The sequence below is a fragment of the Primulina tabacum genome, chromosome 3, assembly GCF_025594145.1.
Source record: "Primulina tabacum isolate GXHZ01 chromosome 3, ASM2559414v2, whole genome shotgun sequence".
NCBI lineage: Eukaryota > Viridiplantae > Streptophyta > Magnoliopsida > Lamiales > Gesneriaceae > Primulina > Primulina tabacum.
The window spans coordinates 19,894,995-19,907,829 of NC_134552.1; the positions used below are offsets into that span (position 1 = coordinate 19,894,995).

Genomic DNA, 12,835 nt, shown 5'->3' on the forward strand with positions numbered 1-12,835 from the left:
GACAAGTGAGGCATTCAGACACAAATCTGCGGATGTCTCTCTTCGTCCCTGGCCACCAATACAGAATCTGTAGGTCCTTGTACATCTTGGTACCTCCTGGATGAATGGAATACGGAGATGCGTGTGCCTCTGTCAGAATATTCTCTCTGATCGAATTGACGCTAGGCACCCACATTCTGCCTCTGTATCTCCCAATACCATCTGACACTGTGTAGAGAACGCTGCCCTTAGCTTCATCCTTCAGTCTCTATTTCTGTAATTGCTCATCTGAAGACTGACCTGCACGAATACGGTCTAGCAGAGAAGATTGGACTGTCAGATTAGACAGCCTCGGAGCTCTGCCCTTGCGGTAAACTTCTAAATCAAACCTCTTAATCTCAGACTGAAGAGGTTTCTGTGCTGACAACTGTGCTACAACTGCCACTTTCCTACTCAAGGCGTCTCCGACAACATTAGCCTTTCCCGGATGATAGCTAATCTCGCAGTCGTAGTCCTTCACCAACTCTAACCACCGTCTCTGTCTCATATTCAGTTCTTTCTGTGTGAAGAAATACTTGAGACTCTTGTGATCCGTGAATATCTGACACTTCTCGCTGTACAAGTAGTGTCTCCAAATCTTCAATGCAAAGACGACGGCGGCTAATTCTAAGTCATGCGTCGGATAATTCTTCTCATGCACCTTTAACTGTCAGGAAGCATAAGCTATCACCCGACCCTGCTGCATCAAGACTGCGCCTAAACTGAGCTTAGATGCATCGGTGTATAGCACAAAATCACCTTGCCCTGTTGGCGTGGCTAACACTGGTGCTGAAACAAGAGCTTACTTCAAAGTATCGAAGCTCTTCTGACACTCGTCACTCCACAAAAACTTAGCATTCTTCTTGGTCAGTGAAGTGAGTGGCACTGCTGTCGAAGAAAACCCCTGAATGAAGTTACGGTAGTAACCGGCTAAGTCCAGAAAACTGCGGATCTCAGAAGCATTCCTCGGTTCAACCCATTCCTTAACGGCTGCTACCTTTGCTGAATCCACCTCAATTCCACTGCTAGACAATATGTGACCCAAAAACGCTACCTTTTCCAACCAGAATTCACACTTACTGAACTTCGCAAATAACTTGCTACTTTGCAAGGTCTGCAAAACTGTCTTCAAATGCTGGCTATGCTCCTCCTGACTCTTCGAGTAAATGATAATGTCGTCAATAAATATTATGACGAATTGATCAAGGTAAGGCTGAAATACTCGATTCATGAGGTCCATGAAAATTGCTGGAGCATTAGTCGTTAAAAACTCGTAATGTTCATATCAAGTCCTGAAGGTTGTCTTAGTTTTACTTTACTATGACCTGGAATTCTGACTTTTCTCACAATTCCCAATATTAGAAATGGAGGTTCAAACTTATCTTATCACACTTTCCTTATACTATACTCGTAATGTTCATCGATCTATTACCTTAGCATTTATGCAGTTCAACCTAAGAAATCTTAGCACCAAAAGTTACTGATCAACTTCTATCCTTGGTTCTACACTCAAAAATTAAACCTTATCTTAACCTAGTAATAACATTAACCTACGATCCTTGAATCGAATCATTACCTTACGACACCAAACTTACGTAACTTAGCCATTTATAAGCACATCCCAAATAAAGATTGTTGCAAATCTTAAATTTCGAGTAACCTTAATCCATAAAACCCCAAAATATACATTATCGATATTCTGCTTAGATAATATAACCTTCCTAGCATCAAACACATGCTTAAACTATTTCCTTTCCAACTACATTATAGTTGAGGCCTAAGAAACTTAAACCCTCCTCATTGGAACGAATGTCACATTTTGACGTATCCTCTGTACTTAATTCATTCTAACGTATAAAGCTTAATAAGTTTCCCCATGTTAATGATGGACTAATTCTAATAAATCAACTTCGCTTATAACCCACAGAATTCTAGAATCCTCATATAAAGATTTTAAATTTCTTACTCGATAAAAATCTTAATATTCGACCATTGCTAACCTATGTTGAATACAACTAATTCCCTTTTGTTTTTATTTCATCAAATATCCCCGTATAATCACCTATTTCATAAACTTGAAATTAAAGCTTACACAACCAAAGTAGTCTTAGATAACCTAATTCCAGTACTCATATCCACTTAATCCTAAGTTTCTTAATGACTTACGAAGATTCCTCAAGACGAGGTGCCTGATAGGGCCTCTTGCCCTGCCTATCGACCTCAATGTCCCTCTAGTCCTGCTCTGTCGCCCAAATTCTCGACACGGCAACTGCATAAGTCGTCGGACCAGCAACCCTCACATCACGACGCATGATCGGACGTAACCTACAAAAAATGCCTCAACTTCTCCCGCGCATCATTCGCAATCAGGGGTACAAAGTGACACCCCCTCTCAAACTCCGCAACGCTGCTATCCCCCTAACGCAACGTCATAAACTCCCTAGTCAGTCTGGATCGTACTTCCTCATTGAAGTAATTGGAGTAAAAGACCTCCTTAAAGTCATCCCATGACAGAGTCTGCAGATTCACCGACATGGACGCGCTCTCCCCCCATAGCCTGGCGTCCTCTGTCAACAAAAAGGTTGCACATCTAACTCTGTCTGCATCCTGCAAATCCATAAACGCAAAGATTACCTCGATGAACTTAATCCATCCTTCTGCTATCATCGGGTCAGTAGTCCCCGAGAACTCCTTAGGATCCATCCTCCTAAACCTCTCGTAAACTGCTTCCGGTCTGGGCCTCGCCCCTGCATCCACTGTAGCTTGATTCCCCGCAAACTATGCGACGAACTGAGTCATCCCTACAAGCTTCTAATCCTGCATATCTGGCGGTGGACGAGGAGGAGTGGCCCTTTCCCCATCCTGGGCTTCCCTATTCTCATCTCCTGCTTCACGCACAATCCTACGTCTAGGAGGTATACTTTTCCCACATTTACTCAACACGTAAACCCAACATGCATGAACATGATATAGACAACATAAGATGCACGTAATTGAACTTAAAAACATGCACATGCTGAAATCAGAACTACATGCTTACTACATAACATAAATTTAAAACTTTGAAACTTACAGACTTGAGGTGTGACTTCGTGAGCTTCTTGCGACTGGCAGTAGGTGTAACCCTTTACAAGAACACCGCTCTGATACCAACTGTAACGTACCGTACTTTTACTACTCAAAATATTGCGGAAGAATTAAAATTTTTCTTAAATAAACGTGAACATTCAAAATTTACTAAAATAAATAAACTGTACGTCTCACAAGTTGTCGCAACAACAGATTTGAAAGTTAAAGTTTGACAAAAGTGTTCAATATTTTCATAAAGCTTAAAACATGGCGGTCCTCGGATTTAGCCTCCCGCTCAGACCAAGCCTGCTCCTCGGTCCCCACCTTTGGTCTCCTCATAAACATCCTCACCTGCATCGATCAAGTCTAGTGAGTCTAAAGACTCAACACGTATAAACTGGAAGTAACGAGTAGTACATAATAAAATCACATGTAACTTTAAAATAGAACATACATACTGAAAACTTGAACTTGCATAATAAAACTGAACATACATACATACATACTTAGACGTGCCATCAACATATACTTTTCTTAAACGTGCTTGCATACTTGAACATACATAACTTCATCATTTTGCGTAGAGGATGTTTCAAAGCAAGTGACTCATAACATAATTCGCCTGATCAGACTAAACCAGAGTACTGGGATGACAGGGACGTATCCACTGCCACATACATGAGATCCCCGTTCATAATTTAACGGGATGATTAGTCCACGTTCATAATTTAACTCTTTCCAATCACGATCTAAACCCGTTCATAATTTAACGGGGTGGAGAAGTCATCGGCCATGTTCACCGACTTCCAAACCCATTCATAATTTGGTCACAAGACATTTAGCATACCTCAAAAAGACTTGAAATATTTTCTTTTGCACGTCAACATACTTACTTGGCATTGAGGGATTCGTTGGACTTCGATTGGGGCCGTTGCTGCACATACTAATCATGAATTTACATGCTTAACTTGCATAACTTAGACGAAGATAATCATGCTTACTTACGAGTTCATTCAACTCCTTAGGACATTATAAAATTCCATGACCCGACCTTGTAAATCATCGTACTAAACCATGACATCAAACCCCGAACATGCTATATAAAATTTTTCCAAAAATATGAAGGACACGACCCCGTGCCTAGGTCCAGGTAGGGGTCCGTTTTCGTGCGCTAAAATGTGTCGTGCAGAAGGAGGAAGGCACGGACCCCGTGCCTAGGTCCGTGTAAGGGTTCGTGTATGTGCGCAAATTGACACCGAAAAGAATACAAAGGCACGGACCTCGTACTCTGGTCCGTGGGGAGGTCCGTGTCCGTGCGCAAAAATGACGATCAAGAATAGACAAAGACACGGACCCCGTGCCAGGGTTCGTGTTCGGGTCCGTGTATTCTCGTTGGACGCGAACTCACGAAAATCATGTACGTGTCATGCTTAACATTCTAGACTCGTTTGTACGGACCAAGAACCGACACCTCAAAACACATCCTAACATGCCAAAACATCGAACCAATTGCATACAAGCACCCAAAGCAACGACGTTCACCCTACGACACATACAATTCAAAAACGTGGCAATTGACACCAAATCGGTTCCTACGACTTCTATTGTATTCGAGTGTCTAACAACACCGAACGACATGTCAAATAACAACCCAACATCATACTAATCATACCTAGACGCAGCAACGATCACCCGTTGATCACCAACGAATCCTGCAACAATAAAATCTCAAGAACACATCAATACATATTTTCTGAAAAATGCAGTTTGAGTAGCCCCACGAAAAACACCATAACTAACTCAATTTTTATCCAAATATTTCGAATTTACTGTCAAATCAAAGGTATCGAAGAGTTCTACAATTTTCACGTTGAAAGTTTTCTCAGAATCACGAGCAAAAAGTCGTAGTATTTAAAAGAACAGTAAAAACTTGATTTTAGATCAAAAAAATCGTTTCAAAATTTATTCAAACGTCAAGGCTCAAACTTCTACACATCACACATGTATTTTTAAGCATAAATAATAACACAACACATAATATGACGAGATCGATGCAGAAATAACAGATTATACGTGCCTTTTGATATTTAAAATACCGTAACGACGATACCGAAGCGGAGACGGAGTGAAGGTCGATTCGGGACGAACGTGGCGCTAAAATTCTTGAAGAAAACCAACGAAAACTCGCTAGGAAATATAGAGGGATGGGGCGGCTGCTTCTAGGAGTAAAAACCCTAGTAATTCTCCTCTCCAAAGTAATAAAAACTGAATGAAATAAGTGCGTGTGTGTTTTGATCGGTTCTAGGTATGTGTAAAAGTGTGTGTGTGTGATTAGTAATTTAGGGAAAAATTGCTTAGTTAAATAATAAATAAAACTATTTAAAATACTAACACTCTTTAAACTTTACTAAAAGCCCTCAATTAAAATAATGCACACAAAAATGCTAATTTTAAAAGTTTTAAACTCTTAAATAACTAAATAAATTATTTAAAATGCCCCTTCCTAGATTTTAAAATAAAACACCGCATTTCAAATTGCCAAGAATCGTCCCCGGTCTTTTCCTCGATCCCGCCTCGAATAATCGCCTGAAACATGAAACTCGAAAAACATTTTAACGTGCATCGCATAAACATAATTAATTTAAAATAATGCATTTAAATAATTCATGCACTACTAGGACTCGTTTTAAAATTAAATAAATGCTTTAATAATTAAATAAATGCATGGGTTATACGTGTACTGAATTTGGACACTACACACACAAACTAATTCAATAAAACATGTAAAAACCACGTCTATCAACATTCTACTCGCTAGCAACAATATAGAGTTGTTGCATGACACCAATAGATTTCTAGCTAAGAAATTTGAGATGAAAGATCTTTGTTACGAATCTTTTGTACCGGGTATTCAAATGTATCGAGATCATTCTCGAGGTATTCTTGGATTATCTCATAAATGCTATATCGAGAAAGTTCTCAAGCGATATGGGATGCAAGACTGTAAACCAACAGATACTCCTGTAGCTGAGGGAGACAAATTTAGTCTCAAACAATGCCCCCGAGAATGATTTTGAGGAAAAATAAATGCAGAAGATTCCCTATATATCTGCAGTGGAGAGTATGATATATGCTCAAGTTTGTACACGTTTAGATATTGCATACATGACAGGAATGTTGGAACGATATTTAAGTAATCCAGGAGTGGAACATTGGATATCAGTCAAAAGGGTTTTACAGTACCTACTGAGAATAAAAGATTACATACTCATATATCGGAGGTTGGATCAGCTTGAGATCATTGGTATACTGACTTTGATTTTGTTGGATGCAAAGATAATATAAAATATATGTCGGGCTACATCTCTCTCCTTGCTAGAGATGCCATTTCTTGGAAGAGTGCTAAAAAATCTCTTATAGCCTCTTCCACCATGACAACTGAGTTTGTAGCGTGTTATGAGGCATCCAATCATGGATATGGCTGAAAAATTTTGTCGTATGACTGCGCATTGTTGATGGCATTGAAAGGCAACTAAGAATATATTGTGACAATAAATCAACAGTTATATATTCCAATAACAACAAGAGCTCGATGGATTCAAAACATATCGACATCAATTTCCAGGTTGTTAAAGAAAGAATTCAGAGTGGAAAGTTGTTTATTGAGCATACCGGTACAAACTCCATGGTTGCAGATCCGCTTACTAAGGGACTACCTCCCAAACAGTTTCATGAGCATACTGCTCGCATGAATGTTATGTCAATTGAGAAAATTTAGTTTTAAAGGGAGTTTGTTATTTTAAATGATTTTCAGTTGAAAACGTTTTCAGTTATAATTATGTAAATTTATTTTTTGCATAAATAAATTTCAAGTTAAGTCATACTCTGATAATAGTTTAAATTTTGATCTCAATAAGGTTAAGGGAGGACCAGTTGGAAATAGGCATGTTATGATCACATTGCATGAAATTTCCATGCTACACATCAACTTCATGATCCATATCATTCATTTGTGTTGGCATATATGAACATTGATAGGTCTAGTTACCTTGAGTGTAGCGAAAACTACTTTGATCCTATGTTGATGTGATTGATAGACCAGATTGGTTGTAGATATATTTCAGAATGACAACATTTTTGAGCTCATAAGATTACTTTCACAAATATAATTATAAGGTTACACATATAGCCCAAGTATGAGAATGTTGAATCAATTTTATTTATATGGGCGTATATGTGAATAATTAAGCGTTGTGGGTTGTTTATTAAGTTAATCTCAAAATAATGTGAACAACTAAGGTTTCGGGCTATTGGGCTTTAATGTATCTAATAGGTTGTCGGCCTTTAATGTGTAGATATATAAGTGTAATTTCTATTTTATGACGAGGTAAAACAGAAATATCAGAAGATAATGGTAGACATTATATATATATGAATCATGGTCCCCATATCACGTGACATCACGTTCTCTATTCTCTTCTTCATTAAGAAAATAGTTCAAATTAGAAAATTAAAGGCTTCTCTCAAGGAAATAGCGCGTAGATCTGGAAGATCGAGACACGTTCTAAAGAATTCAAAATTAAGGATTCGAGTATGCTGCCGCTTAAGTTTTCAGTCAAATTCTTATTGATTTAGCATGATGGATTCTGCGGTTTATGGGTTGTTAGTAAACTACGCAAATAACAAAAGAAATGGGGAAAAAAAAGGTTTGGACAATGGTGCAGATATAGTGCTGATTTTAGAGAAAAAAATTATAATTTTTGCCAAAAATAAAAATAAAACAAAAATAGTGGACTAAAACTGATTGCGGATGGCACCATCTAGAACAATACAAGAAGGTATGTACGTACCTTGAGCACAATCTCTCGAGACTGAACACCAGAAACCCTGAAAAAATCATGCAAATTAATTTGTGAGCAACAAAAAGAAGTATTAAAGAACAAAAATTACGTTTGAATTCATCTGTTCCTCCTTTGGACATAAAATGCCTTCCACCAAAAACTACTGCAATGGGTTGGCCTTTCTTGTCTGTTCCTTGCATGAACATCTTGTTTTGTGCTATTTCATTTCTGACTTCTGACGCTGAAACGAAGCCGTTGGGAACAAATGTTTGCTTCCATTTAAGGTATTTCAAAAACATCACGCAGGCTTTCTCCACGCCTAGATCGCGTGCACGAAGGAATCTTCTTAGCGTTGAATCATCTATATCCTGCAGCTTCCAAATAACTCGACAGTAAGAAGCTTGGATTTAACATCATATTACGGTTCAAACTCGTGCGACAAATCAAATCTCTAGTTTGTTTTGATATTATAAAGTTTGTTGGATTTCAAATTCGTTAACACGAGGCCGACAACTCCATGGATAAATGCATGAGTTCAAATATACGGTGTTAAACCATACATTAGGACGACAAATGTTTTTTGAACTCCAATTTTTTGTTAAATACACCACTCTTTTATCTTTTATTAATTTAAAATGATAATTTTAATGTTCTTTATTCATTATTTCTCTCTTTTTTTCCCTGTATAAGTTTAACAGATATTCAAACATCTATATTTAAATTCGTCAATGTCCATGAAAATATAAATTAAAAGATCAGACAAAATAAAAACTAATATTATTATTTAATTTCAAGTAATATTGTAGGGACTCGTACGCTAATTCATGTCTTAAGCATTATTTATGTCAAATATAACAACTAAGAAAAGTGGGACTGAATTTTTTTTAAATATAAATACGGAAGCGTAATAATAATCTATCTAATATACATGTCAATATAAAAGTACAAGTCATGTACTACATGTATCTATCATAACTAGATTCAACGACTAGACATCAAGTGCTGAATCCTATTCTGCCTCTGGGCCCGGATCTCCATGCTAACTATCCTCTCTCATCCTCTTTCTGATCCGGATCCTGTCCCACCTGTTGTCATGCACACATACAAACAAGACAACAGCCGGATAACTCCGGTGAGAATTACATTTCCAGTATAAATCATGTATACATGCATTTCATATAAACAGATATAACAGCATGAAACAAATATTCATAACATGTATCAAAATCAGAAACCTGAATCAATACAAACTCTAAATCACACTCTGTGACTCTTAGACTCTGACTCGACTCATCCTAATCTAGGGATCCCGATCTGAATAAGAACGTAACAATCTCTCACCTACTCCCTCGGTCGTGGTGACGGTACGTTCTTATTACGGACTTTGGTCCTAGCTATACCGAATATCGGAAATAAAAGTCGCTCTTCTTCTAAGTCCATCGATATGACCAAACGTCCAGTGTCATAGCGGTTCTGTCCATGACTAGGCACATCAGCCCTGGCATATCTTGCCGAACCTCTGTGACAATGTGCAATGGCCCAGCGACTATTCTATCACTATCAGGCCCCTCTGTCACGAGATCAATCGCCTACGACTAGGCGCATCAGCCTATGACTCAATACATAAATCAATAGACCAAAGCTAACAATCACATCAATTGCAAATATCAATGCAGTAAGATGAAGTATGTGACTTTGGGAAACTCCAGTCAAATCTAACTCGAGTTGTCCAATCCCGCATCAACATCAATTTATACCTTTCGTTTCGTTCTATCGCTCTGACTCTGTCGAAGTCTCGAACTCCCTGCCTAACAAATCAATCTGTCAATAACAATATCGAATACACTGTATCAATGTATAACTCAATTCAAGACCTGTTCTGATCAATACTCAAATCAAACATAATCTGATCCACATCAATGATATCATGATACAATCTCAATCAATACTGAATCTGATCAAAATCAATCTACTGATGTTTCGACGGCATAACAATACAGTCTCGATAACCCCGTCAATCTCAACATCACAGATACAATATCACGGTTTATAATCAATATCTGTATAATTCTGAATTTAACTCAAACTCAACGACATAACGGAATAATCTTGATATCCCCGTCAATACAATATCAACAAATATCAATTACAATCCATAACCAATATCCAATACCATCTAAAATCAATCAATAATCCAAATCTGTCCAATATCAATCAATATACTTCTGAAAAATCATAACAATTTCATAATCAATCTGTTTTTCAATCTGACTTCGATTCTATGATGTCTAACATGTCAGGAACATCATCAATGAATCATATTCGATTCTGACAATACCATAATTCCAAGACATATCGAAACGTAGTAAAACTTACGTCCAGTTGAAGCTCTCGTCGATAGAAATACAGTACTGAAGTCGGATTGAAAATCTGACGGGCGGATCTTGCACAAATCACAAATATACAAGGTAAAAGGCGTAAGGATTTCTTTGAAAGATTCTCAACTTCTTGCTGCTAGGTTCTAAAGGAATTGAGGTTATATATATATATCTCATATGCATGCTGAAGCAACGTGGCTATTTTTCACAATTCTTAAGCGGCGCTCGGGCGTTCATACTTTACCACTCGGGCGCGGAGTGTTCTGTCCGGATGCTCAACTTATCATCAACTGGCGCTCGGGCGGTAATATTCTACCGCTCGGGCGCCAGACGTTCTGTCCGAGTTTCATTTTTATGGTGCATTGGCGCTCGGGCAGTCTCTTTCTACCGTTCGGGCGCCAAGAGTTCTGTACAACATTCTGGTCTTGTGTTGTACCAACCCCCGGCTTCTCCACGTGAGCTCCTATAACCATAATTTTGTAAATTAAGTAATGTATGATTACAGTAATTAAATCTCGGGCATTACATTTCTCCCCCCCTAAGATATGATTTCGTCCCCGAAATCTTAGGCAATCAAATCAGATATCAACGTCGATACCAAAGGAGGTATATACAGAAGCCAACAGAAAACTCATCTCAATAAAACGATTCTGGAATCTCTGTCTCATCTTGGATTCTGTCTTTCAAATAGCTTCTTCGATATTCTAACCACTCTATTGAACTTTCACTAGCATAATAGTCTTCATTCTAAATTATCTTTCTTTTACTGATTCTGATTTCAATCTGGAATAGTCATTCAAGAAATATAGTATCATAATATAACTCGAAGTAACTCTGATAAAAATCAATCTCAACATACTGGCTATACAACATCCGTATATCCCAATCAACAGCTCATAACAAATCAACATCGTGATCTGCCATTAAATCAGTCTAAGTTAAATCAATTCAATATTCAATCTCTTATATCAAATACCAACGGTTATCGTCTTACGTTGGCATATTCAATCTGTCTATTCCGAGCTGTCTTCACTTTTCTCTGAATCAGCTTCACTTCTTCAGTCATATCTCTGATCATATTAGGCCCAATCTCAGAAACCTCAGAGATATCATTCTAATACCGAAGGTAATATGTACTTCTTATCGTACAACGCTTCAAATGGTATCATTTCTATACTCGTTTGACAGCTGTTGTGGTACGAAACTCACAACATGGCAATGAATCATGCCAACTAGTGCTAAAATCAAGTACTATCGCCCTAAGCATTTCCTCCAGTGCCTGGATAGTCCGCTCTGACTGTCCGTAAGTCTCTGGATGATATGTGGTACTCAGGTATAGTCTCATACCTAGGGCCTGCTGCAACACTGCTCCAAAGTGCGAAGCAACCGAAGATCACAATCTGAAACACTCGACTTCGGCACTCTATACAATCTGACTACTTCTCTGACATAAATTTCTGTCATCTGGTCATGTCTGTACGTCATCTTGTACAAATGAAACATAAAAATTCGGTCAATCTGTCCATCACGACCCAATCACGTCTCAACCTCGGGAGGATTTCGGTAGCTTCGTCACAAAATCCATGGAAATGTGATCCCTTTTCCATTCAAGAATAAATAAGCTCTATAATAATTCCCCGGTTTTCTATCTTTCTGTCTTTACCTGCTGGCATTTCAGACATTTCGATACAAATTCTGTAATATCTGATTTCATATGTTTTTCTCAAAAACTGTCTTTTCAAATCACTGTACATTTCTGACAATATCTATCGCTTCAAATCTGAAATATTCAGTACAATAAGACGGTTACTCGCATATAACACATTGTCACAAACCTGATATTCTGATCGATACTCTGTTTTGATGTCAACATCGAGTTCTAAACATTCTGATCAACTTTCTGAACTGCTTTAATTCTCAATTCAGCTCTGGTTCGGACTGTACCTGTTTAATATCTGTTTCAAACACGGATTCATATCTGTTTCAAACACGAATTCAGAACAACAGCAATATTCAATCAGATTCAAACATCACTCATCGATACTGATCTGCTAAACTCATAGAACGGTAATTTCTGACAATATTATCAGTCTCAGCCAATTGATCACAACTTCAACTGTGCTAAGATCAACCGATATACTATCTTCGGATCTAACGTGTTCCGAATACAATCTGTCTCGGCCAAGATTCACATTTCAACAGTTTCTGTATACAACATTTCAATTCTCAGAATATGCAATACAATTTTCAAATGTTCAATCTGATCAGTCATATGCTTCAAATATCTCAGGATATCATAGATAAAACGAGCATAAAATCATCAGAATACTTCTGAACACACGGTTCATCAACCCACAAACATAGCTAAAGCATCCCAAATAGAAATACTCAATCAAATATAACTCTCGGCTAGAAATCTTCTAACTGGTCTTTCAAGTCTTTCAATTCAATCGGTATCATTATGTACTGTGTTCTAAAAATAAGAATAGTATCTTGCATTCATTCAATGCTAGAATCTATCTTTCTGAC

The 12,835-nt window shown here is 37.8% G+C and overlaps 1 protein-coding gene across 1 annotated transcript in view; it reads right to left on the reverse strand.

Moving 5' to 3' along the window:
* LOC142538562 (uncharacterized) overlaps nucleotides 1-8,335 on the reverse strand; it is a gene marked incomplete at its 5' end in the record, with an annotated part of 58,358 nt that extends 50,023 nt beyond the window's left edge. The window contains 2 exons of the mRNA XM_075643873.1: nucleotides 7,938-7,974; nucleotides 8,038-8,335. Of these exons, the coding sequence (XP_075499988.1) occupies nucleotides 7,938-7,974; nucleotides 8,038-8,335 (335 nt within the window). The remainder of the gene's footprint in view (nucleotides 1-7,937; nucleotides 7,975-8,037) is intronic.
* Between the last annotated feature and the right edge of the window lie 4,500 nt (nucleotides 8,336-12,835).